Source organism: Marmota marmota, unplaced genomic scaffold (assembly GCF_001458135.2).
Source record: "Marmota marmota marmota unplaced genomic scaffold, marMar, whole genome shotgun sequence".
Lineage (NCBI taxonomy): Eukaryota > Metazoa > Chordata > Mammalia > Rodentia > Sciuridae > Marmota > Marmota marmota.
In genome coordinates this window covers 6,818,120-6,845,802 of record NW_026000020.1, presented here as the reverse complement: position 1 = coordinate 6,845,802, position 27,683 = coordinate 6,818,120, and the positions used below count along the sequence as shown (strand labels likewise).

At 48.0% G+C, this 27,683-nt stretch overlaps 1 protein-coding gene across 1 annotated transcript; it reads right to left on the bottom strand.

The window, feature by feature from the left end:
* Window positions 1–192: 192 nt before the first annotated feature.
* On the bottom strand, window positions 193–27,683 carry Snrnp200 (small nuclear ribonucleoprotein U5 subunit 200). The gene is made up of 45 exons (XM_015499733.2): window positions 27,489–27,683; window positions 26,848–27,011; window positions 25,767–25,938; window positions 24,583–24,775; window positions 23,808–23,863; window positions 21,503–21,601; window positions 21,006–21,158; window positions 20,803–20,902; window positions 20,502–20,638; window positions 19,748–19,831; window positions 19,480–19,653; window positions 19,047–19,184; window positions 18,731–18,886; window positions 17,915–18,085; window positions 16,376–16,569; window positions 16,035–16,158; window positions 14,204–14,353; window positions 13,855–13,965; window positions 13,131–13,262; window positions 12,777–12,965; window positions 12,230–12,427; window positions 11,793–11,945; window positions 11,600–11,680; window positions 11,206–11,289; window positions 10,449–10,555; window positions 9,992–10,110; window positions 9,558–9,712; window positions 9,279–9,468; window positions 8,929–9,102; window positions 7,645–7,805; window positions 7,030–7,257; window positions 6,489–6,680; window positions 6,221–6,399; window positions 5,958–6,109; window positions 5,152–5,260; window positions 4,266–4,374; window positions 3,648–3,837; window positions 3,383–3,547; window positions 3,093–3,214; window positions 2,681–2,824; window positions 2,407–2,583; window positions 1,979–2,139; window positions 1,798–1,879; window positions 763–855; window positions 193–664 (listed from the first exon to the last, which is right to left on the bottom strand). The coding sequence occupies exons 1-45, from the start codon at window positions 27,531–27,533 to the stop codon at window positions 521–523; spliced, it is 6,411 nt and encodes a 2,136-aa protein (XP_015355219.1). The 5' UTR covers window positions 27,534–27,683; the 3' UTR covers window positions 193–520.

Sequence of the window (27,683 nt, the reverse complement as noted above, 5' to 3'; positions counted from 1 at the left end):
GATGGAGGGGCTCCTGCAGCTGGCTGCTGTGTAAGGCACTGGTGTGTGTATCACAGCACAACTGAAAAGAAGCTACCTGCCCATGTTTCTTCCTCTAGACTAAAACCTAACTAAAAGGCAGGTCTGTCCTCCACAAGTCCTCGATTATCAAGTTCAGTGGCTAGAACAAATCTTTTGGCCAAGGCCCTTAGGTTGGAGAAAGCAGCTTTTAATTTGGAACTACTATAAGGACAAGTAATCTCTCCAAGTTATTTATTAGACTGTCTGACACAAAAGGAACTACAAAGAACATGCCCCAAAACGCTGGACATGGTTCATATTGAAACAACATGTGCTAGATGCTGGACCCAGAGCTTGGACTTCAAGGTGGAAAGGGGAAAGTGCAGGTGGGCTGGGACAACTCCAGCCCTGACTGGCTAAATTTCAGGCAAGACCAGACACCTGGTCTCACAGCCAGGATCCCTCAACTGCACACATTCTTGACTCGGGCTGAACTCTCTCTGAAGTAACCACTCAGGACTCAATCAGAGTCACTGTCTGTCTCGGCTTCTTTCACATCCACACTGAATTTGTACTCCTGGTCACAGCCCATGTAAGCATCACTCATGAAGTAGAGGGTGTAGTTGTGAGCACCAGTGGCTGGGGCCACAAAGTCCAGCTTCACCTAGAAAGAGCGGCAGGGAATCAGGACATGGCCCCAGGGGAAAGTGTTCTCACCCTGCCCCCACCCAAGACAGATGTAGGGCCAGTGGCCACTCTCACCTTGGCCTTCTGCTGCAGGGTCAGCCTCTTGATGGAGATGAGGCTGTTGGACTTGGCATCTCCGATCACCACCCACCAGCCCTCTTCACGTTTCTGCAGTGACCAAAACCCAAGAATTTCAGCATGTCAAACTGGATGGCTATAGGCAGCTGTGAGAATGGTCACAACACCAGACACATTCCTGGTGTTCCTTCCGGTAATGCCAATAGATTAAAGATTTTGAAACCATCAAAAGGCCCAGGGGGTTGGAGGATAGTTAATGGCTTGCCTACCACTGTAAAGCCCTGGCTTCGATCCCCAGCACCACAAAAATAAAGTGCCTCAAAGGCTTTCATCCTGCAGTAGGCAGATAACCTCATCTGCTGGTCCTAGCTCATTTCCTCCCCCAGGATACCTCCTCGTTTAGTATTTGCCTTTGAATCCAATGCCACCACCAGAAAGCTCATCTTGGGGGGGGATTTGTTCCTCAGAGTCCTTTTTAAGCACAAAGAAAACAGGCCAGAGGAGAAATCTTAACCTGGAGACAAACCTGCCACAGAGGATTCAAGGCAGATTCTTCTGAAGCCCTGCCTGGGGGAGACGCCCTCCCTGCTGGCCACTCTACTGTCAGAGCCCCCGTGGCCTAGTTTAATAAGCTCTCCTCACAGCCTGCTGAACAAATCAGCCACAGAAATAAACGTGAAGTTCATCTGGCTTCTGTGGCCAGCCTACAATAATTCTCCCACAAAAAGAGGATCAGATTTCCTTTCTGGTGGTAGAGAAACAAGCAACTAGATGCAGAGTGAGTGGGAACAACATACAAGAAAAGTGTCCTGGAGCCATTTAAAACACAGGAGATAACATTCAAGAGACTGACAACACTACCCCAACGTTTTTAATAATGATGTCGTCTAAGTTGTTCCAAAAGCAAGCAGATAACCCCATGGCCCCTAGAGGAGTTTTCAGCCTTGTGAGTTAATTTTCACTCACTTCCCTCCTGTATGGGGAAAGCACACCATGCCCAGAACAGGGCCTCATCCTAACACCAGGACGTACCTGTGGGAAGAGAGGCGCAATAACAGGGCCTGTGACTTCCTCCTCTCGCTCCAGCTGCACCAGAACCACCACTGGCCCACCACTGTGGGGAGAGCAGGGCAGCACATGAGTGATGTGGCCGTGGCCTCTCAGCATAGTGTCATGCCGTGCCCACGGGGACCCAGGGTGGTGCCTGGCTCACCTGCGGATGCTGTCTTTGTCCACCACCTCATAGGACAGTTCGATATTCGGGTAGCGGTTGCAGAAGCGGGCTACATCGGCGATCTGGCCGTCCGTCAGCTGCAGCAGCGCGTTCCGCTCCTCATCCTCCATCTCCATAATGTCAAAGACGCTCTCCACTCCCTGCCGTGGGCGCGCAGAGGTCAGAGGAGGACACAAACCACAGCGAATGGCCCCAGCTCCAAGGACCGCTGTCTTGACTTCCCACACTAGCCGTGTCTGAAGGTGCTCTGGGAAGAACAGCCCATGGCTGGCAGCCTCCAGCATCTGGAAGCTGGGCCCTCGGGAACCACAACTGCACTTCCCCTGCTGAGACCTCCCACGGCCCTCCCAGAACAGGATTCTGGGCTCTCGGGCTCACCCCCCAGCACTCCAGGCCACCCAGCCCACCTTGTCTGTGCAACGTTTGATGTGCTCTGAAGTGAAGTGTGGCAGCTGCTTCAGATATGAGTCCTTGGACCACATGGCCTGAGTGACCATCTGGGCCAGTTCCATGGCTGCCAGAGCAGGGCTGAGCCATCCATTGCTGGACAGCACGTCCACACAGGCCTGAATAAGCCGGATTGCCTGAATACGGGCAGAGTACAAGAGCAGGCAGGGTTGGAAGCGAGGCTTCCCAGGCTGCCAAGGGCCCACCGACCCCACCCCAGCAGCGCCATGCCACCTTGCTAAGGATCTCCTCAGTATCTGACTGCAGCTCGGCACTCAGCTGCATGCGGGACAGGTGAGCCTGCAGGAGCAGGTTGGTCTTCACGTGTGGATCATTGAATTTAGGGTTATTCAGCTTGTGGGGGACCTTCTGAGCCAACTGCAATGAGGAAGAAAAGAGGTGGTGCTGAACAGGTGACCCTGCCTGAGACACTTAGGCCAAAGACACTATGTGGTTTAGACCATGGAGGGTGAGGGTAGAGAGGAGGGTGAGGGTGGGGAGGAGGGTGATGTGCAGGAAGGGAGTGATGTGCGGGGAGCGGGGTGATGTGTGGGAAGGCAGAGCTGTATGGGGGTCTCGGTGACACTGCAACACATACACAGGCCAAGCTTCAACTCCAAGTTGTTCTTCTGAGCCTGATATTTACCTGACGCAGAAGGTTGTCTTCGTGATGCCGGATAGGAATGTTCTCGTACTCTGCTGCATTGGAGATGATCTCGATAAGCCCTCGCACCTTGGTCTTGGCATTCAGGGACATGCTGAAGAGCTCTGCCAGGGAAAGAGGAAACATGAGAGGAGCCAGGAGCAGATGGAAAGCAATAGGAGGAGCAAGAGTCAGCACTCAGGCTGTGCTGCTTCCTGGGAGGCCCTGTCAATGGGCTTCAGATGCCCCACACAGGGAGGCTCCTCAGACAGACTGAGCTGCGTGGCCCTCACCAATAGTGGTGTAGTTGATGTAGTAATAGGCAGCAATCATGCCCAGGTTCAGAGGCGCCACATCCATCTCGTCTTCGATGCTGATGCACTTGGATTGCTCCAGGTCACTAAGGGTCTGCTCCACCAGCTCTGACAAGTGGTCAGACAGGTGACGATGAGAGATGCCTGTGGAGGAGAGAGGTGGGTGGGGAGTCTCAGGCAGGGAGATGCCCTGCGAGGGCTGGGAACACCAGCAAGGACAGTGTGTGCTCCCGAGTCCACTGACCCTGAAGGTTGTAGTAATTGGGGTTCTGTGTCATCCGGCGGTACAGAAAGGTCCATGTGAGGTAGTCCACAGCATCCTGCTTGTTCTCAATGGTCTTGGTGACAATCTCAGCATTGAAGTGATCATGCATACAGTGGTCCAGGTGAGATTCTACTGGCAATGGCTCGTATAAAAACTTTTTGAAGAAATCCTGTGGATTGGGGAAAGGGAAATAGTCGTAGGGAATCAATGACAACATGGTCACAAAAAAGGTCAAGGGCAAACCAATAAGGAGTAACCCTTGTGTGAAACAAACAATAGCAAAATGAAGAAACCACACATTTAGAAACATAGAGTAGGATCAGGGAAATACTGAGTCACAGAGGCAGAGCAGTAAGCAACGCATGAGGGGACAGAGCCAACCAGAGCAAGAAGACCTCCGTGGAAACAGAGTCAACAGCAGTGGCCAAAACACGGCAGCCGCCTTCTGTGTGGCTTCAGGCTCGTTACAAAAGCAATGGGAAAATAAGAGCAGAGGGGGAAAAACCTTTGAGAAATTTATTAACAACATCCATCAGGCTGATGAAAACTGTTTTGAGGCTCAGAATCTCAAAAGGGCTGCCTGAGCCCAGGACTGACCTTTTTGGAGCCCTGACACATGATAACACAGCGCCCCTCATCGTCTTGCAGAGGGCGGTTGGCGTGGCCCACCATCTGAAGCACATCGTAGATGGGGTAATCCACGTAGCTGGTGGGGGAGGAGAGGAAAGAAGGAACAGCATCATCAGAGACCACAATCGGAGGCATGGCCACCTTCCATGGCGAAGGGAGACCAGGTCAAATTCCAGCACAACTCTTGAGTTCATGAACTCAGGCACTCGGGAAGTCATTTCACTCGCTCACCTACACATCACATTAGCTTTTGAGTGTGCAGGTCAGGAACTAGTCATACAAGGTCCTTGACCCAGTGCTACAAACCCATCTAATGCCAAAAGCAAAATAACTCTCCATTGAAGAATCAAATGTGTAAGTCAAGCTTTCCAATCTTGAGAGCTGTACCTTTCACAAGTTATAAATCATCTAACTTAAATCCAAACCAAGAACCAGATTCAGACATTAAAAATAAACCCATAAAATTCATTTTAAAAATTACCTGCATTTTGGAAAAAGTTAAATTATTCAGGCTTTTCCTAAGACTGAACCTTTGACTTCTTGTCACTACATAGATGTATAACCTTGATCAGATCATTTTTCTAATCTGTAAAACAAATAGGCTAGTGACTTAATTAACATCTGACACTTTTAGGCTCCTGCTTCTCCAACATGCTAAAGTACTGAGGGACAATGACCAAGAGGCAAATGTGAGCCCAGGTCCTGAGGCTCCCAGGTCCTGAGGCTGAAGACCTCTAACACCTGCTATGGTGGAACCAGGGCTGCAGGTTTATTTGCAGATGTCTGTGCTGGCAGCTGTACGCTTGTTTTAGACGGGAGGTCTGTGTGGACGCAGAGCACCAACTATACTCACGCGTGAATCTTGCCATTGTAGTACTGGGTGTCCATGATGATCACCAGATGGGCAGCCACATTCATACCCCAGCAGAGACTCCGAGAAGCCACCACCACCTGGATAGCCCCTGAGCAGCAGAAGGGAGCAGACTGAGGGAGGGCTCCCTGTCTACCCCTAAGACAGTCCACCTGGCTTCACCCAGGGGCCGCCCAGCAGAGAGCTCCCTCTCACAACCCAGCATGAGCTCTCTTAGAGTGAGGCTGGCTGGAAAGAAGTTTTGACATGACCAAGAACTAACCACGCTCCTGTGTACTATATCTCTCAAGTTACCCACTCCAGGAGCCTGGCATCCACACAGAAGCAAGTCTGGTGGCCAACAGTCCAGATGCTAGAAAACCAGGTTCTGAGACAGTGCCAGGTTGTGCACCTGCCCGATGCCTCATCTAACATGCAGGGTGCTCTCTCTCTACCTGCATCACAAGGGCCTTGGGGGAATAAATGAGATAACACAGAAATCCTAACAGTATGGTGAAGAGGGCTAGTACTCCGCCCAGGAACAGCACCAGGCCCTAAAATTTAAGACACACTATTTGCTTGGGGAAGCCTTGGATGGCATCTCACTCAGCTGAGAGGGTTTTATTCCAGTGCTGGCCACTGAAAACAGGGGTACTCTACCTCTCAGCTCCATGCCCAATCCCTTCTGAGGCAGGGTTTTGCTAAATTGGCAGCTGGCCTTGAATTTGTGATCCTCCTGCCTCAGCCTCCAGAACTGACTGGGATTGCAGGTGTGCGTCACCACATCTGGCTCCATGAGGTATCTTTACCTGAGCTGAAGAGCTGCTCCACCAACCGTCTCTCCATGGGGCTGAGCCCCTCATGTAGGTAGCCCACCCCATTCAGTAGTGTTTCCTTGAGGGTGCTGTCACTCAGCTTCTCCAGGTATGGGATCAGGTCCTTCTCAGTGCAGTGCAAGAACCTGGGCGGCACAAGCACTGAATCAGTTGGTAGGGGACACCCTGCCGACTGCAGCCGGGCCCCAAGCCATAAGGATGACCTGAACCCACCCCAGAAGCCAGGCCCCACCGACCTCTGCCGCTGTATGTCTGCCGCACAGGTGGTGAGGATGTCGATGGCAGTGAGGCGGGTCTGCTTGCGAGACGGGACAAAAACAATGACAGGCTTCTTGGGCGAGTGCTTGGTGATGGCGTGGTACACAGGCTTGGCCATGGAGAGCAGGCGAGTCTGAGTGTGGCTGATGTTGAAGCCCTGGACACCAAAGCAGAAGAAAGGACACCAGTCACCTGACCTGGCTAATGGCATCTCTGAGGTCACGGCAGGAGGAGTGTGGGTCCCACCTGGATGTGCAGCTCCAAGGGCACAGGGCGCACGTTCGGGTGGAAGTTGAACGTGGAGGTGGCGCTGCAGCCCAGCCAGTGGGCCACATCCTTAGCATTTGACAGCGAGGAGCTCAGTGCCACGATGCGAATGGGCCGCTCAATCTGGGAGGAGATGTAGCGCATCCGGGAGCAGATCACTTCTAGGACAGGCTGGGAAAGAGGGGGGAGGGCGTCACCTCAGGCCCAGGCTCCTCAACTTCTGCCTGAGTTCTGCCTCACGCATCGCCCTAAGACTCAAAAATCATCCAAATTCCTTCCTTATAACTAGGGCTGTCTGTGTTTGGTTCTGCTGCCCCATGGCAGCCAACTGCCACTGAGCCATGCTATTTACCAAGAGTTCTAGCAAAAACCCCCATGTCACCCACTTGGGTAAGGCCACATGCAGGATCCTGTGGAGAAAGAATTGCCTTGTCTGTGGCCTCAAACCCAAATGCCAGGCCCAGTGCCCAAGTCACTTTGCCAGCCCCAGCCCCTCATCTGCTGAAAGGTGCAGCCGTACCCCATTCTCGCCCCCAATCAGGTGGACCTCGTCCACCACAAAGAGGTTGATGTTCTGCACGTTCTTGCGCTGCTTCCACCGCCGGGAGAGGATGTCCCACTTCTCGGGGGTGCTGAGGATGATGTTGCCCTTGCCCAGGAGCTTCAGGTCTGTGCTGGTCTCCCCGGTCAGCAGCACCACCTTCTTGTTGAGCCGGTCCTGGAACTTCTCATACCAGTCCATGTACACCTAGCAGCAGGGAGGGAGTGTCACAACAGCAGGCCACAATGGGCATCTTGCACTTGCTATGAGGAAACTGGGAAGCCAAAGACCTGGTGCTCTGAGGATCTCAGGCCACTTTCTGTTTTGGAGATGGGGTGTCACTGTGCCCAGGATGGCCTCAAACTTCTAGATTCAAATCACCTTCCTGCCTCAGCCTTCCCTAGAGAATCTGGGGCTACAAGCACAGAACACGGTGCCAGCTCACACTACTTTCTGATCCCCGTCCAGCCTTTAAGGGACGAGGAAGCTCTTTAGGAAATGACTCTGAAAATGCCACCTGAAAAAACTTAGATCCAGAATCACAGATGAAATGATTTCTGGGGAAACTCACAAAGGTCACAGCACGTCACACACCTGCTCTGCCAGGGCCTCCATCGGGGTAATATAGACACAGCGCCCCTCCGAGTTCTGTAGTAGCATCCGCAGGATGGCAAACTCTGCACAGATGGTCTTCCCACTGCCCGTGGGGGCCCCCACGAAAACGTTGTCATCACTGTTGTACACGGTGTTAAACACTGGGGACCGAGAGGAGTGGTATGCACATCAGGAGGGGAGAGGAGACAGGCTAAGAGGCAAACCACTTGTGAAGACCAAGGAACCAGAGACACAGGCCAAAGTGTCACAGTCAAATGGCAGAGCGATGGTACAGGAGTCCAAAATGATGGCCCAGCCTGATATGCCTTGCTTCTCCTCCCACAGAACAGGAAAGGGAGAGGCCAGGATCAAGCTCTGGTCCCAAGGAGATCTGCAGGACAACCCAAGCAGGAGAGGCCAAGCATCCTCCTCTGTTTCTCAAAGACAATGATGCACAACTGAAGTGCCTCCTCAGTACTCTCCTGCATTTTCTAGAAATAATCTAATATAGAAGATAACAGCCTAAGTCCTAGATTCAAGACTGAGTTAAAATCCAAGTTCTGCTATTTATTAGCCAACTCAATTGGGGCACCTCCCTATGCCTATTTCCTCATGTACAAAATGACTGTAGCACCTTAAAAGTAACCCAACAAAGCCGGGCACAGTGGCACATTGCTGTAATCCTAGTGTCTCAGGAGGCTGAGGCAGGAGGATCACAAGTTCAAAGCCAGCCTCAGCAGTGGCGAGACACTTAAGCAACTCAGTGAGACCCTGTCTCTAAATAAAATACAAAATAGAACTGGGGATATGGTTCAATGGTTGAGTGCCCCTGAGTTCAATCCCCAGTCCCAAAAAACCCCAAAAGTATCCTAACCACAGGACTGGTGGGAGGAACAGAGGGAAAACTCGGCCGCTATTCTCGGCCGAGTACTTAGAGCACAGCCCTGCTCTGTGAACCTCATCCTTGTTTACGGTGACAGAGGGAGGTCTCAACCAATGCCACACCCCAGGTTCCATGCTGGGCATCAGAAGCAGACAATCAGCACCCTGAGAGTGAGAAAATAACAAGGTGCCATGGTAAGGCCTGCTCTCCTGATGCTCCTCAGGGAACTACGCAGAACAGCAGAGTAAATCTAGCAGTGACCAAGGGGAAATATCCCGGAGCTCCCAGGCCTGCCAAAGCACCCGAGCACTCTCTTCCCCTACCTGCCACAAAACACAGGCTCTCCAGGTGACCTTAAAAGGCCCCTAAGAGAACCAACTACCTGGTATCCCAACACATACCTTGGGTCTGGATGGGATTGAAGAAAGGGAATTTATCCTGGTAGAGGCTCTCAAAGGCACTATTCCTCAGGGCAGACACGGGCAGGGGCTGCAAGTCCAACAGTTCAGTGGGAGGTGGGTACTTCTCTGGTAAGATCAGGTGCCGGAAAGAGACAGGCAGCTGGGTCTCACAAGCTACAAAGAGGAGACAGGGAGGATAGGAGGCCCTCCTCTAACCTCCTCCAGAGCCCCCAACACCTCAACTGTGGAAGCCCTAGGTAGCATGTGCCTCTCTCCCCCCACAAAGGCAAGAGACCCATCCACTGTTCTTGGAAGACCTGTTCTAGAGGACCCAGAGAGGAGACACTCACAGAGCCAGCGGTCAGACACCACTCGGATGAAGTACTGAGGGGGCAGCGGCTCAAAGACAGGAACAAAGAATGTGATGAGGTGCTCATCCTGGGCATACTTGGCCTTGAGTAGAAAATACTCATGGTGCAGAATCACCTCGCTGTCCACATCCTCCACCAGAATCCAGAATGCCTCTGATGAACCATGGACCTGGCAACCCAAGCACAGGGAAAAGAACATGAGCCAGCACAGGGACGCAGCACCTACCATGCAGTCCCCTCTGCTCAGGGAGGCCTCACCTTCTCGTCCCACTGGAAATCTGGAGTGATGGTCAGCTCCACTTTCAGGGTGGAGCGTGTGATAGGCTGCAGGTGCACCGACAACTCCAGCTTGGGGAACAGGTGGACATATTTGTGGATGGTCTTCCCCATTTTTGGCATGCGGATAAGCTCCCCTACAAGGAAATGAGAGAGTACGGGGGCTGCAGGCCAGCTAGCCTGGCTGCAGATGCAAAGCGGGCTGGGCCTGAGGCCACCATGGGAAATGGGCAGATTCTATGCAATGGGCAGCTTCTTCCCTTTGGCCTCAGTGGAGCCCAGAGAATTCAGGCCCAAAAGCAAGACTGTACTTCAGTGGACGTGCGGGGTGAACACAGGCTACGGGGGCCCGAGGCTGAGGAACTGCAGCACATGGAGGTTCTGGCTTAGGACAAGGACAAAAGCTCCCCACACACCTATTTCATTATGATTCAGGTCATACAGACGCTCAAAGGGGAAGTTTTTCTTCTCAATCTTCTTCACCACCTCCTCAGGGAGCTTCCGGAACTGGCGCAGAGGACACATGGACTGCCACCTACCCAGAAAGGATACAAAGCTATTGGTCCCTTCTAAGGGCTGTAACAAGCTGCCCTCATCATAGCCTCCAACAGTTTAGCCATAACCACACAAGACACAGTCACCAGAGGAAGATGTCCAAAACTCTCTGCAGTGACACCAGAGAGCTTACAGTGGCGGACTACCACCAACTCCCTTCCCCATGCCAGCAGGGCTCCCCTCTCCAACTCTCACCCAGGTTCAAGTCATTCTTAGAGCATCAGGACAGGTCAGAGGCACTCCTAGGCTTTCCCATCACACCCTCAGTGTGGGGACCCCAATTCATGGTGACCAGCCCCCAGATCACTGGGCCCTTACATGCGCTTGTCAATCATCTTGCAGAGGTTCAAGGTCTTGTCTGTAAGCTGTGCCCATCCTCGGTTCAGGACAATTTCAAAGATAGCTCGCATCAGCCGGCCCGCCGACTGAGGAAAGATGAAGCATTCCTCTGTGAAGTCTCAACTGCCCCCAAGCCTCCCTACCAAGCTAACTACCTCAAGCTCAGATGCAATTACCCACACCAACTCAAAGACAAAGTCCCCAGAGGCTTGGGAAGCTGAGGCAGGAGGATCATAAGTTCAAAGCCAGCCTCAGCAACTTAGCAAGACCCTGTCTCAAAATTTAAAAAAATAAAAAGGGCTGGGGATATGGCTCAGTGGTTAAGCACCTGGGTTAACATCCCTGGGTTCAATCCCTGGTGCCAAAAAAAAAGACAAAGTATCCTCCATAATTACTCCTTTCTCCTGTTCCTACAGGTAAAGAGACAAAGAGTCACTACTAAAACCCTATGCCGTTTCTGAATTTATTTATGAGTCCTGCAACCACAGTGGGGAAGAAGATCCTGTGTTCGGCAGATCTACCCATCTCTCCAAGGGCCCACAGAGCCTCCCAGTCCCCCGTCAAGGCCTGTCCTTCCCATGTGCTTGGGCTTAGTACAGTGCAGCTGGGGCCACACAGGTACCAACCAACCAGCCAGCCAGGACAGTGCTAGGCATTCCATCTGCCTCATCAGCCTTTCTTCAAGACATAGCACACAAGGCACGGAATGCCAGCCCCAGTTCAACTCTGCCCTCACCTGGGTAACATACACCATGTCAGCCATCAGTGCAAAGCCCTCCAATTTCAGCTGTGAGATGAAGGCTTGAAGAAGCACATTGATCTGGAAAGAAGTAAGGTCAACCGGCCAGAGGTCAATCACTGGACAGTCCCACAAAGTGAGTTATATTTCTGCTTTTGGCACCCATACCAGAGAAGATATCCCACAGCTCTTGATTTACAGATATTAAACAACTATTGCTCCATATAAAAAGAATCAGAAGACCTGGGAACTGATTGCCATAGGGTTCAATGACCCCTGATCCCCAAAGAAAAAGTGGACGAGCTCTGCAGATTTACACGCACGAGTCCAGACTCAAGGTTCATCTTTTGGACCATTATGAAAACCCCCAGCAAAGAAAAGATGGGCTCACCTTTGCACTGGGCTCCTCAATGCTCTCCTTCACGGGGATGGGCACCCTCTCCAGCAGTTTCTGCAGCTCCAGTTTTTCTTCCTGCCACAAGGGGGAGATAGGTCAAGAAAAAGCCAAGTGGCCAAGGAAAGAAGTCACTCAGCAACTTGGTGGTGCACACAATGCTCCATCCTGGGGTGCTGGACAGACTCACCTCCCTCACAGTGATGTTCTTAAACTCTGAGGACAAGGAAAAAACTCTGAAAAGCTCAATCTCACTCAGGGTGGGCTTCAGCAGCTGGTTGTAGGTCTGCACTGTATCATTGGTGATGTAGTAGTGGCTGGCTATGCGGCCCAGTTCTGTCACCTAGAAGAAAAGAGAGATTTGATGCAATGCTGACTACTGACAAACTCCAACCACAGTAGGATTTGGTCCTACAGATCAACTGCCTGAACAGTACCACAGCTGAATGATCCACCTCAACTCAAATTACAAAAGAGGTGTATCACGGTAGAAGTTCGCAGTTCAAAAGGTATAATCCAAGGCCTGCTCCAAGCAATCAGATAGACCCAGTCAGCAAGCCGAGGAATTTTCACCCAGGCCTACAACTTCTGCTGAGACCTTCATCTCCAAATCCTCACACCACTCACCTGGAAGTTGCCTGTCTTCTTGTCATATTTGACCAGATTGTTCTTGTCCAACATCAAGGCAGCAGTGTGAACCAGGTCGAGTCGGCGCTGGTCCAGCAAGGGATCTCCCTTGAGGTCATCATGAGAGATGCCATAAAGGGTTGGGGATCGGAGCATTCGGATATAGAGGTAGGCATAGCCCAGCCAGTTCACCGCGTCCTAAGAGAGATGGCCAAACTTCTCAGCATGGAGAACTGCTCATGTCCAACACAAAGTTCCCACAGAGGGCTCAGAGATCAACACCCAGCTAAGAGGATACACAGTTTATCACCTTTTGAATGTTTATGACAGTTCATTAATAGAAAGATAAAGAGTCCTCTCAAAGATCTTGGACACGAGAGGAACGGTGCCAAGTGACACAGATCCAGGAAGCCTGCACTGAAGAGGTGGGTGTGAGGTAGGGGATGTGGGATGCTGACACCTCAAGCACCACAGCAAGGACCATCCAACTCCTGCTCCCTCAGGCTCTGGGGCACCAGAGGAAGGCACCGAGCCCAGTCTTCCCTACCTTTGCATTCTGGACGTTCCCCAGCACAATTTCTGCATTAAGCATGTCGGGCAGCTTGGATACCATCTGGCTCTCAATAGGAAGCTGCTGATTGAGGAGGGACAGGTAGTACTGTAGCTCCCCGTGAGATGTGATGAGTATGCCTTCACCTTTGGTGTCATACTGGGGTCGACCAGCACGTCCCAGCATCTAAGTCAGAGATAACAAACAAAGGATGCTACAGAGAAAGGACTTCTGGATCTGACTCAGGGATCTGACAATAGAGAACACGGCCTTTGAGCTCTCTTTCCAGCATCCTTGCATTTCAGGAACAGGGTACTTTTCCCACTGAGAATAAACTCAAAGGCTCTGTACCTGCAGAATGTCCAGTGCTCCCAGTTCTGTCCAACGCCCTTTCTCTGGACTGTACACCTGGGTGCCTTTAATGATGACTGTGTGGGCAGGGAGATTCACACCCCAAGCTAGAGTTGCCGTGGAAACTAAAACCTAGAGAGGCAAGACAAGACAATGAGGCAAACAGGCAATACCACGAAAAGGAGAGAATCCCTGACTTCTCTGGCCTCCGAGCTTCTATGGGAACTATCAGGAGGGCAGGAGGAAACTGGACTGGGGTATGTCCCAATACTTGTCAATGTGACACCCGAATAGTGAGGAAAGGATTCCTCGGGCTCCTCATCTATTCCGCAATTAACGTTTCAGTTTCAGAGAAACGTAAGAGTCAGAAGTATAAGCCTATGTTAATAAACTTATAGTCTTGAGAAAATGCAAAATCAGGCTACCCTAAAAGAGTGAAGGAACACGGGCAAGACCTTAGGAGGCATGTTTGGAATTGGTGGAGCTATAGAGCGCTTGCTCTGCTATACTCCTCAGACGCACTCACCTTCACGCCTGCAGGGTGTGGTGTGTTGGGAGAGATGGCAGGAAGTTACATTTAGTGTGTCCATCATGACCCTCCAACCTCAGCCAGCTGGGCCAGAAAAAAAATCAAGTACCAAGAGCCTACACATGGCACAACTGTTGACACAGCAGGTCTTTTTAAGCCTGCATCAACTGCTCCCAAAGCCTTGCCCACCCTTACCTGAATATGTTTATCAGCAAAAAGATCCTCCACAAGGGTTCGATCAACTCTGGTCATGCCCGCATGATGAATAGCAAAGCCATAAGGCAGAAGATCCTTCAGCTCCAAGTTCTGTGCACAGAAAAGACCAAGGGATGAGGTGAATCTTCCGGTGGAACTCTCCCGGGGAAAAGGATCTCTCTTCACGTGAGACCCTGCCCCTTACCCATCCCCATAACCACATCCAATCACCATTCCTACGTGAAACAGTGCCCTGGGTCACTCAGTCCCAGCAGAGCTGTCTGGAACCTAACTGGTAAGGGAGGCCAGTTACCAGGCAGGAACGAGAAATGAGCAGAACCCTCCTCACCTTGCACTGTTCTGCTTCTGTCCGAAGGACCTCTGTGGAAGCTGAGCCCTCTCTCAGAAACAGGCCTAGAGTGTCCTTCTCTAGGCACATGTCCCGAATGGCCCTGGCCGTCTTGCCAGTCTCCTTCCGAGAGTGGACAAACACCAGCACCTAAGAAGAAACCATAGTTTGCTATAGTTAAGAGACACAACTGCAATAGCCACTCCTACAGGCCCAGGGCACTAGTAGTAGGAAAAGATGCTGCACTATATAAATCAGAATCAAGTGTCTTGCAAAAAGGAGCAATAGCAAGAAGGTTCAGAAGCCTAACCAGGGCCAACAAGACCCAAGAAGGAGCCCACCTAATAACTAAAAATCCTGCAGGTGGGAAATTAAACCAGCCCTAGCACCCAATCTTGCACAGCAAATTTAAATATGCTATGTATGCAAATTCAAGGGTCTTAATTAAGAATCTGTGTATGTCCAGACATGGTGGTGCACACCCTTAATCCCAGCAACTTGGGAGGCTGAGGCAGGAAGATGGCAATTCAAAGCTAGTCTCAGCAACTTAGCAAAGCCCTGTCTAAAAATAAAAATAAAAATTACTGGGGATGGTTGAGCACCTAAGTTAAATTTCCTCCACGAGTGTTAAGCACCTTGAGTTAAATTTCTAGTATCCGCCCCCCCACCAAAAAAAAATGTGTTCAAGCTCCTAAACAAGAGTCGAAGACACATGAAGATGTATCTGCAAGACACATCTTTTTTTTTTTTTTTTTTAAGAGAGAGAGAGAGAGAATTTTCAATATTTATTTTTTAGTTTTCGGCGGACACAACATCTTTGTTGTATGTGGTGCTGAGGATCGAACCCGGGCCGCACGCACGCCAGGCGAGCGCGCTACTGCTTGAGCCACATCCCCAGCCCCAAGACACATCTTTATAAAGGAAAAAAAAGGACTTATAAGTACATCTAGGACTAGCACCACATTTTGGAAATAGTCTTAGTATCTATGAGGAAAAACAAACATATTAAGTCTTCACTTAAATTCATTCACTATTTTTTTTATCAGATTAAAAGAAACACATCTTAAAAAATAAATAAATAAATAAATAAAATAAATAAAAGAAACACATCTTGTTGTTTTTCCTTATTTGTCTTGGTTAACATTGCTAAACTCTGCTCAATTAAAAAATTCTGGCTGTGATTGGGAGGTTGAGGCAGGAGGATTGTGAGTTCAAAGCCCACCCTAGCAAAAGCAAGGCACTAAGCTACTCAGTGAGACCCTGCCTCTAAATAAAATACAAAAAAGGGATGGGGATGTGGCTCGGTGGTTGAGTGCCCCTAAGTTCAATCCCTGGTACCAAAAAAAAAAAAAAAAAAAATTCTGGTTGAAGATGGGTGCAGAGGCACACCAAATCTATAATCCCAGGGGCTCAGGAGGCTGAAGCAGAATTTTGAGTTCAAAGCCAGCCTCAGCAACTTAGTGAGACTCTGTCTCTAAAAAAAATATAAAAAAGGCCTGGGGATGTGGCTCAGTGGTTAAGCACTGGGTTCAATCTCTGGTACAATCCTGCTAGGATTATAGGGGTGTGCCACAGCACCTGGCTATTTCTTCTAATTTTCTAGTGTAAAGTTGTTTAGTGTATTCCCTAATTATCCTTTCTTTCCCTAGTGGGGTGGGACACGAAGCCACACGCCCATTCCCCTGATTACCCTGCTAATGGCAGGTTTTATACTAATAAGTTATTTAATTCCAGATATTGGTGATTTGTATTTTCTTCTACCTGTGTCAATCTTGCCTAATTATCAGTTAAGTCAAAAGTTGAAAGGTTCAAGAACAAACCATGAACAGACCTGATTTTTTCCAGCATGTTCCATAATTTTCTCATAGACTATTTCATTCATGATCTGGAAACGCTTGATAGCTTTTTTCTCTGTGATGCCCACATATGTCTGTTCCAGAGGCACCGGACGGAAGCTGGAAGTTCAACAATGAGGACAAATGAGGCTTTGGCAGGGATGCAGCAGGAACAAATAGTACTTTCCATGCCCTGGAAGCAATATCTGTCTTTTTGGATTGACACACAGAAACCAAAGGCCCTTCTCTAAAGCTCAATCCAGAAGTGCTCCTTAGAAAATAGAAGGAAAGTAAGAAGGTCACCTTGGCTATACACTTCTTCCAGCCTTTCTTATACCTGTTGTCAAAGTAGAAGAGGCCCTTGGCAGGGTCAACACGCAGAAAGGTGGCCACATCTTCATAGTTGGGGAGGGTGGCACTGAGACCAATCAGTCGGACATCCTCTTGAGTCATCTCAATGTTTCGGATGGCTCTGGCCACCAAAGCTTCTAAGACAGGACCTCTGTCATCATGGAGAAGATGGATCTCATCCTAAGGAATGGGAGGGCAGCAAATTACCTCTAGGACCAGAGAAACATAGCCCCCCTTCCCGAGACTACCCCCATTTTATACACATATAACCTAAGATGCCAACAAAGAAGACAAGAGGGCGGTGGCTGGGAGGCAGGAAGATAGCAAAGCAGGAAGATGGCAAAGCAGGAAGATGCCTAGCACATGTGAGGCACTGGGTTCAATCCTTAGCATCACATAAAAATAAAACAAAATAAAGGCACTCTGTCCACCCACAACAACAAAATTAAAAAAAGACAACGACAACGACAAGAAAGGGAATTTTAAGCTAAAGAAATCCAAAGAATGAAGACAGTATTCACCATGAAATACCCCAGGAAAGAGCATACCGTGAGCTGCTTTGATGCAGCACTTTATAACAAGATACTTTAGGTAAGCGAATTCCTAACCTTCACATAAATTTCCTTATGGAAAAATGAAGCTTTTGGTCAGACCATATGTATATCAAATAAGGCTTCATATTTATATTAAATAAGAACAAAAGCTCTCACACATTGCATGAGTTTGCATGGCCTACAGTGGCACTTCTCAAACTTCAGCGGCACAGGAAGACCAGGAGATCTTACTGGTACTCGAAGGCAAGAGGTGGGCCCAGGGATCCAGCATTCCTAATGTCCCTGCTAATGAGGCTGATTAGCCAGGCTCCAATGTGGGGCTTAGCAAACTGTTTCTTTAAAGGCCAAGTGGTCAATGTTTTAGGCTTGTGGGCCACAGAGTCCCTATTACAAATACTTAACCCTACTCTGCAACACAAAAGCAGCTGTAATCAAGACATAAGCTAAGGGGTGCAGCTGTGTTCCAATAAACAGAATCCAGCAGCCACAGATTGCCAATGCCTGCTCGTGCACTCTCCTTTCTTGCTCTCCCAGACACCTCAAAGAAATGACACTCAGACCTTCCACACTGTGCTTCTGTGCACACGGAACACAATGTCCTGACTCCCTACTTATTGCCTCTGAGAACAGATTATTTATTTATAAAGCCCTTCTATGTTCTGGGAATATGTGTGTGTGTGTGTGTGTATACACACACACACACACACACACACACACACATACATATATTTTGTTGGGGGTCTGTTTATATTTATTTCCAAATTATTTCAAACATGAAGAAAGATATGAGAAATACTGCAAACACCATGCTGCTAAGTTTTTCTACTGAATTGTAACAACAAAGCTGACAATGGCTGTCATTCAAAGGCTAGTGCCTACAGAAAAGGACCTGAGGAAATGTTCATCATTAAAGCCCAACAACACTCCTGATCCCGACTGCCTCCAGGTTTCCTCATGCTCCCCTTGCTCACCAGGATGATGAGCCGCACCAGCTGAGTGTAGGTGCGTTCACCACCCTTCCGTGTGATGATGTCCCACTTCTCAGGGGTGCAGACAATGATCTGAGTGGCACTGATCTCTTCCTTGCACAGCTGGTGGTCCCCAGTCAGTTCAGCAACAGTGATTCCGTAAGTGGCCAGGCGCTAAGGGGAAAAGAGGTACATCAGGCAAGAATGCTTGAAGTGGGCTGGAGCGTAGCTCAGTGGTAGAATGTTCTCCTAGCTTGCTCTAGGCCCTGGGTCCAATGCCCAGCACTGGAAATAAGGAAAAAAGGCAGCAAGCTTGAAGGGGCCTAGATACCATACTCTGTCTGGGTAGTCTCAGTGTCGGGTACTGGGAGTAGGTAGGTAATAAGTCTATATGAACACACACTCCTAAAACAAATCCAAGTTTCACTCAAGCACATGAAGCAGGCAAAGGATCTCTGGGAGCTCTGCATGTAAGGGTGGGGAAATGGACTTTACAGATAACAGACTTAACACCACGAGGTCTTCTACCAACCATATCCACAAGACACTTTATAAATACTTAAAAATGCAATAACACCAACATCAGAATATCACTATGCAGAAGATGAAAGAAAGGTAGTAAACCCTTCTAAAAGAGAGTTCAAGACATTCTCGCCCCAGTAGCTTTCTGTACCTGGGTCAAGTTCCATTTCAGAAATGGGAAAAGCACCACAGAGGCATTCAGAGATGCCCCACATAAGCAGTAGAGATGCCCAGGCCAGCATCCAGTACTTGGAGAACTGCGGCCAGTATCTTTTGGAGCAAAGATCTGACCCTTACCTTTCCAAAACTGCCCACCATCTCCTGTACCAAGGATCTCATGGGAGCAATGTAGATAATCTTGAAGTCATCCACGTTGATGGTGCCATCCATGTTTATGTGTTTCCCTATCTCTCGGAGCATACACATCAGGGCCACGTTGGTCTTCCCAGCACCCTAAGACAGAGGTCAGGGACAAGCAGCCCATTTATAAGGTTATATTCGCTGCCCCAATTTCCCCAAGCTTATCTCCAAAACAGAAAACAGCATGTCATGGCATTTGATCTACCACTTAACAAGTCTCTTATCAAATAAAAATCAGCAGGGCAGCCCTTACAGTAGGAGCACACAGCAGCAGGTTCTCATCAGTCTCCAGGGCTGCGCGGTACAGTTTACTCTGGATACGATTCAGTGTTTTGAAGCCCTCAAATCCAGCCTGGGCATACTTGGGCAGCTTTTCCACCGGAAGCAGTTGCTAGGGAGAAAAGCCATGCACATCACACCAACAGCATCCTTCAGCAGACTGCCCACTACCATGGGACTGCCAGGGTCTCCATTCTCTGGCCATCACCCTACATGACTCTCCATTAAGACCCAGTCCAGAGAGATCAATATTATCCCCTGGGCTCTAAATTAGAATAGGAAAATTCTGAAGCAGCGTTCATTTCAGAAATAAGCTATCTAACAGACAAGGCTACATCTTAGGCAATGGTTGGAAACTGGAAGAGAGGTGAACTGAGCACGAGAACTGAGCAAAACACTACACTCACCTCTTCTGAGCCAAAGGGCTTGGGCTTCAGAGCAGGCACATGCACCTCTTCATAGCCCTTTCGCTGGCGACGGAAGGACCCATCAGGAAGCTGACAGCGTTTATTGGCCATGAAGTGGCTCCCTTGGGTGAAAACCAGGTCCTCCAAGTCCAGAACTTGCCGTGGAGCCAGTGCCTGGGGATGTGACAAACAACAATCCACGGAAGTGAGCTGGCTGAGCACGACAGTTTTCTACCCATCATGGCCTAGGAGATGGCCCAACTCCCACCTCTCCGCCCTGGTCCAGATCCATGGTTTCCAGATCTGTGTCCATTCGGGACTGCCGAACCCGCTCTCTCCGGGACCTTTCCTCCTGCAGTGGGAAAAAGAAAAAAGCAGGATGGCTCATCACCATGCTGAGTACCTGCCCCTTTCAGTCTCTGCTTAGCTGTGCTTGACTCACTGGTACTATTAAGTCCCCAAAACAAAAGGTGGCACTTCACATTCAGACACCTGCCAAAAGACCACCAAAAAGATCCAAGGAGGGGCTGGGGATGTGGCTCAAGTGGTAGTGCGCTCGCCTAGCATGTGTGAGGCACTGGGTTCGATTCTCAACACCATATAAAAACAAAATAAAGATACTGTGTCCACCTAAAACTAAAAAAATAAAAAATAAATAAAGATCCAAGGACACAAATGATATAGAGGAGAGGAGCACACAGAAGAGGGACCTCATCATCTAGGGAAGAAGCAGCAGTGTTGAGTCCCATGTTTAAGCATGGGTTCTGTTCCTGCATTCAAGTAAACACCGTCTTTATGGTGAAATCTGTAAAGGTCCCCCTGGTGCTGCTGAACAAACAGTCTCTAGCCACACAAATGTGAATGTAACAATTCTAATCAGTACTCACTGAGAAACCCCAAGGAATTTAGAGAAATGCTTCACTACTCTGACATCTGTTTTTTAATCTCTAGCCAATTGTCCATTTTTCTGAAGCAAACACTCCAACTGAGAAATGAGACAGAACGATCAAGCCAGCCCTTACTCGGATCAGATCCTCCTTCTCAGTCTCGTGGAGCTGGTAGAGGAATTTGGATAGCTCTGGGTCAGCTTCCATCTTTCCCATGATCCTTTCTTTTTCAGCTTCACTCTGAGCACTCGCCAGCAAGGTACAGTACAGAACTGCCAATGACAGGGAGCAAAAGGAGGAGGTGGGGGGCACAGGATGGGTAAATCAGCCTTCACTCTTGGGGTGCAGAGAAAAATCATTAAGTGCAGAAGCCATGAAAGCAGCACCCCCCTGCCTGGCTCAGGCCACACATGGGGAAGAGCTCGCGCATACTCACTCATCATCCTGTGCTGCCTCAACACTTTAATAAAGTCGAACGTGTTGAAACCGAGGAGCAGAACCAGCTGGTTCTCACATTCACGATCGTCACTGGCCGTCTAACAAGAAAGCAATGCCACCATCAAGAACACAGTTGTCTGTTGCTCCACACCATTTCCATCTGCTAAGATGCACTCAACAGAACTGCCATCTCGGCCATACCTTCAGAATCTCCAACACTTCATCTGCCTTCTTCTGTGACACGATGGCATCATCATAAAAACGACTAAGCTGCCGCTGGAGCCAGAACGCATCGATATCCCGAGGGTGCAAATCCTTCTTCTTGGAACTCATCAGTTCACCTGAGGCTACAAGCTAAAATAATAGCCAGGCCCTTAGCTCACCAGGTCCCAACCACGTTTTCACTGCCCTACAACTAAGCTCCCTGCCACCCCACAGCCAGCCTTCTCTGGGGGCCCTTTTGAGAGAAAAAAAGGGCTATCCTGAGTTCAGGAGCACCAGGCTGATTCCCCACCACATGCCTCAGGGTAGGAAGACGACCAGCTGAAATCTTAAGAATCAGGACACTAAATACTTATTATGGCTCACTCTGTCAAAACACGGCTCACTAAGTAATGCAAAACCAGACCAGGCACTGGGAAAAGGCTACACCCAGAAATCAGCTGGCCGTGCAGCCAGGGGAAGGAGACCTCACTCACGTTAGCTGAGAGGGTGCAGCGCACAACGGCCTCATCGCCTTCCATGTCATCGTCAGACGCCTCTTCTCGAACCTCCCCATAGACGTCCTCATCGCCTTCCTGTGGAAACAGCCCCAACCTCAACCATACTCTGGAACCCATCCTGTGCCACCACAGAACCGCTCCCCGAATCACCCTCAATGACCCCCTTAGTTAGAGCAACGGCTTTGTGGTGAAATCAATGACTCAGTCTTTGTTCCTTTTAGGTACACATAAGAGCAGAATGCACTCTGACATATCATACGTACATGAAGTATAACTTCCCATTCTCGTCACTGTACATGATGGGAGTTTCACTGGTCTTGTATCATATATGAACATAGGAAAGTGACATCCTATTCATTCTACGGCTTTTCCTTTCCCATCCCCCTCCCTGGGGGTTCAGTCTTATTCCAGAGCACATTAACAGAATGACAATCTGGTGGGGATTCCTTAGATGCTTCTCGCCTCTCTTCTGCTTCTCACTTTAGCTGCCACAATGGCAACCGCCTCGATCACAATCTCTCATACATACACAGTCCTTAGACACAAGAGCTGCTGGCTAACGGGAGAGAAGAGCTGTACAGAAGCAGGCCGGGGAAGCGGATGGTGATCCAGAAAGGCAGAGACCACAACTAGCTCGCTCAGCACTGTGCTTACTCACGAAATAAAATGTACACTTAAAACAGCATCATGGGGCTGGGGCTGAGTGGTAGAGCACTTGCCTAGCATGTGTGAGACATTGAGTTCGATTCTAAGCACCACATATAAATAAATAAATAAATGTCCATCAACCAAAAAAAAAAATATATATATATGTATATATATATATATATATACATATATATCATGGTCAAAGTGGGTACTTAATAAATAATAAACATTTGTTAAATGAACTACTATGAGCAGTTTGTTAATCTGTTGCTACTTAAAATCATAAAATCAAGTGCAGTGGCATACACCTATAGTCCCAGCAGGTTGGAAGGCTGAGGATTTTGAGTTCAAAGCCATCCTCAGCAATTTAGCAAGAATCTAAGCAACTCAGGGAGACCCCATCTCTAAATAAAATATAAAAAAGGGCTGGGGATGTGGCTCAGTGGTTAAGAGCCCTTGGGTTCAATCCCTAGTACCACCCCCCCCCAAAAAAAAAAAAACTGAAAAAACACCGAAAAACAAACAAACAAACAAATAACTACACTGATATTTCATCCCACATGAGTCAGAATGGCAGCCATCAAGAATATAAACAATAATAAACACTCAAGGGTGGAGTGCTTGCCTAGCATGTGTGAGGCCCTGGGTTCAATCCTCAACACTGTATATAAATACATAAAATAAAGGTTCGCCTACAACTAAAAAACATATTTATTAAAATATTAATAAATGCTGGAGAGGATGTGGAGAAAAAGAAACACTTTTATACTGTTGGTGGGACCATAAATTAGTACAACCATTGTGGAAATTAGTATGGAGGTTACTCAAAAGACGAGGAATGGAACCACCACATGACCCAAATATATCTTGCCTCAATATTTATCCTAAAGAATTAAAGTCACTATAGTGACACAGGCACACCCATGTCTATACCAACACAATTCACAATAGCCAAACTACAGAACCAGCCTAGATGTCTGTCAAGCAATGAACGGATAAAGAAAATGTGATACACACACACACACACACACAAAACGTGCCCGCGCGCGAATTGTATTCAGCCATAAAGAAAAGTGAAACTATGGCATTTGAAGGAATATGAATGGAACTTGAGGACACTGTTAAGTGAAATAAGCCAAACTCAGAAGGTCAGGGGTCATAAGTTTTTTCTCATATGTGGAAGCTAGAGAGAAAAAAGGAAAAGAAAGGTGGGCAGGGGGGGTGTCTCATGAAAATCAAAGGGAGATAAATTGAGTAGAGAAAAGAGACCAGGGGGAGAAAGGAGAGGCGTGAAATGGGCAATACTAGGGAAGAATATTGGCCAAATTAGATTATAATATTGTATGTAAACATGAATATATAACAATGAATTCCATCGTTATGCACAACTGAAATGCACCAGTAATAAAAAAATGGAAAAAAATTATATTAGTTTATATTTAATAACTTAAATTTGCGTTGGAAAACCTGAAGATAATGATAATATTTTCAGCAAAATAACACTAAATTTCTGATACTCATAAAACACCATAAAATCTATCTGGCTTAAGCTAGGGGACCTCTTTACACTAAAAGGGGTCCTGTCACCTAACAATTAAAAAAAATGAGTTAGTCCACTTGCTTAATTGCTCACCTCCTCATCAGACTCAAACTGCACGTTTACACCATAGGTCTCATCAATGTTGTCATCTGAAATGATGAAGAGCAGTGAGCAGTTAATGAAAAGAGGCACAGAACTGGGGTCTAAGGACACATAAGGATTTAGTTTAGGTGATCCACATGAGAGCGCCATCTGTGCTGTCAGCACTGAGACAGTTTCCCACCCACCAATTCTGGATTCCACCCCTCTCTTATCCCACAGGCTCTGCCCAAGTTCTCTTCCACATTCTACACAATAAAAGGGCCTCAGAGCTGGGCACAGTGGTGCATTCCTTAATCCCAGTTATTTGGAAGGCTGAAGCAAGAGGACTGAAATTTCAAGGCCAGCCTGGGCAACTTAGCAAGACCTTGTCTCAAAATAAAAATGAAAAGTGCCAGGGGTGTAGCTCAGTGGTAGAGCACCCCTGGGTTCAAGCTCTGGTATAGGAAAAAGAAAAAAAAAAGCGGAAAAAGGTTATCTTAGTAAGAAATGGCTGCTGGAATTGAGGGAATCTGGTGTCTGTTAGTCATTAATTTTTTAAAAAACACAAAATAGGAATGTGAAGATTCGAGGAAAAAAATTCTTCTCTATCTTCCTTAAAGCCAGCTTTGAATAAAACCTGCCAAATGCCTCAAACAAACAACAAGAAAAAAGAAACCACCAACTCTGGTTGATGGGAAATCACTGACACTCAGATTCATTATCAAATGATGCTAGAAGATACATATTTCAGAGTCAACAACAATCGGAACACAAACAGTTTAGTTACCCATATTTTGAATTTCCTTATCTCCACCATAGTCTGTGATCTTTTTCCCCAAGTTTACTAGCACATGGTATCTGGTATCATCTGTCTGACCCAGCAGCAGGTCAATCTCCTTTCGTCTCTCCTTGTCCCGAAGCTTTTCATTCTTTAAGACAGCTAGAACTTCATCAGCTGCCCCACAAAGGATATCACGTGGCTGGTGGCAAAAAAACAATCAGCTTTTAGGTGGGCTGGGGATATAACTCAGTTGGTAGAGTGCCTGCCTCATATGCACAAGGCCCTGGGTTCAATCCCCAGCACCACAAAAGAAAAAAAAAATCAGCTTTTAGAACAATAACATGCAGAATACCCCCCAACCAGCTTTATATGATGCCAGGATGTGATGAGCCACATTGCTTCAAAACTGCAGTACTCCTGGCTGTAACAATTTTTATTAATGTTGATAAAAACTCCACCTAGAGCTAGGAGGATTGCAAATTCAGTGGTACAATGCTTGCCTAGCATGCATGAGGCCCTGGATTCAATCCCCAATAATGCCAAAAAAAAAAAAAAAAAGTCACATTATTGAAGTAAAAGTCATCTGTTTTAAAAATATTAGAGAAACTGGAGATATAGCTCAATGGTAGAACACTGTGCTTAGCATACATTAGGCCCTGGATTCAATCCCCAGCACTGAGAGGGGGGATAAAAAAGATTGGATAGGTAGTCTCCAGAAACAGGACACAGCTTTCACAGTAATCTGCCTCACATTCCTAGATGACAGAGGCACTTAGCAGTCTTCTTCCATCTCGACACACTTTTGGTAGTTCTATGTCCATACTTTCTCTAGCATCTCAGAGTCTCTCAAAGACTCAAAAAAGCCCACAATGTAATCGTGCATGGGAAAGAGTTAAGAATAGATCCTGGAGAAAATCACCTGAATTCATATCCTGACTCTGCCAAATGCTACCTCTGCGACTTAGGAAAATTACATAACTATTCTGTGCCTCACATTTCTCTTCTGCAAAATAGGAAATAAGTATTAATAGCTGATGTGTTGTTCCATATAAACTAAATGCTTAGTAAGTATTAGTCTATTCTGAAAACTGGTATGCAGACAGAAATCTAAAGATAAGGTTTTTCTGATGTCTTCCAAATGTGACATTCTCCCTTTCCAAACACATGGCCTCAGCCTCTCGCTGCCTTACCTGGTCCCCAAGAGCAGCCTGGATGAAGCTGAGCAGCACCTCATAGGTCTCTCGGGTCTCCTTAGTTTTGGGCTTATAGATAATGCCCACCATCTCATCTATGCCCTCTGACAGCAAAGTATAACCCTTCATCTTGTTGATGTCATGCCGGTCCTCATCACGTTTTCTTCGCCTGATGAAGACATGATATGAAATGGAAGAGAAGAACTTTCCCACCCCCAGGCAAGACTAGATCAAGCCCATCCTCCTTTCCTTTTCAGTCTCATGGCATATAGACATCTGATATTTGAGAACAGGAACCTGTACTCCATCAAATGAGTCCAACTTGTTCTTATTCATTTATGGGAGCATTTATTTACAGGACACAGGGACAAAGAAAATCCCAGGGCTGGGGCTGTGGCTCAGCGGTACAGCACTTGCCTAGCACATGCGAGGCCCTGGGTAGATCCTCAGTACCACATTAAAATAAAGGTACTGTGTAAATAAATGAATGAATAAATAAATAAATAGGAAATCCTGCCATCCTCTCACTAGATGGACAAATTGATATAAGACAGGTTCCCCATTAACTTAAGATTACACAATGGAATTTAACTAGTTTTTTCACCTTTCAGATACATTACCTTTCTCTAGACAAACAAACTAGTTTCAACAGAATCTACTTCTAACCTACTCCCAACAAATTATAACAAAACTGCCTTTTTTACTATGGATGCTTGAGTTAGTTTACAACCAAAAAACAAACAAGAGTAGAAAAAAAAGGAAAAAGCAGTAATGAAGAGTCAGTAGTGAGGGGAAATAAAAAATTACTGAGACAAGGGAATACCAGGATCTTGAAAACCTAAAAGAAAATTAAGATCTGTGGATCAGAAACACTTATGTTCAAAAAACTTATTTTTCAGTTTACTTGCACTTAAGACCAAAGAATCATGTTCTAACAAACTTTCTGTAAATTTCCACAGTATTTTTAATGACACTGATGTCTGACCTTCCACCACACATTGCAGCAAAAATGCTGCTCAACTGCTACAAGGGAAGGTGGACTTTTAATCTGAAAAACCAGCGTCCCCTTGGTACATACTTGGCTCTTCTTTCCTCCTGCATCTGCGGTTTGGTCCGCTGAGCCTTATCTCCCATCCGGGTGCCCTCCAGCTTCCCAACCAGGGACAGCACCTCTCCTGTGGGTTCATCCCGGCGGGTCCGGTCAATGAGAGAGCGGTCAGCTTGGAGCACAAGATTCGAGTTCTGAAAAGATTATACATTACCAAAACTTCGACATGAGACCATCACAATCATATCAGACGATGAAAGAACCACAGCAACTAAGGCTAATAATGATTAACTGGATCTAAAACCGTTTTCTCGGAAAAGCAATGGTGTCATACAACGTTGTGCATGAGCCTAGAGCTGAGTCCCATGTCCTGTATCAGCGGTGGACAATCCCTGCTCCTAACAGTGCCCGCTGTTAGAAGAGCATCACATGGAAGGGGGCGGACTTACAATGAGAACTGCAAAAAGCCTCCTCAGAGAGCTCTCGGCCTATCCCACCAGCCCCCGTGGGGGCTGACTTAAGCGTCGTCGAGTGATCTCACCTTCCCCAGATCGACTTCCCCCTCGCCTTCGCGGCTGTCCTGGAGGCCTTCGACTGAAACCCCCTTCCACAGCCTCCCGCTCCCCAACCACACTCGGCCGCCCAGAGTCCTCCCCCGAGATCCCACGCACCGCCTTGTACTCGTACTGCAGGCTACGGGCGGTCACATCCGCCATGGCCGCAGCAGCTCGGAGACCTCAGTGCACCGCTTCTCACCGCACCCTGCGAACAGCCCTTCGGAACCGCTCCCGGGAGAAACAACGAACGCAGGAGAAACGCAATGGACAGAGAAAAGAGACGGACTCCCTTCCGCTTCCGGGTCGTCT

Bases quoted from the DNA above. Each gene is read 5' to 3' on its own strand.
- Snrnp200 (XM_015499733.2), bottom strand. From the start codon at position 27,533: ATGGCGGATGTGACCGCCCGTAGCCTGCAGTACGAGTACAAGGCG. The intron at 6,681-7,029 runs GTACGGCTGCAC...CCTCTTTCCCAG, and splicing joins TGATTGGGGGCGAGAATGGG to CCTGTCCTAGAAGTGATCTG. The intron at 5,261-5,957 runs GTAAAGATACCT...TCTGCTGCTCAG, and splicing joins GGAGCAGCTCTTCAGCTCAG to GGGCTATCCAGGTGGTGGTG.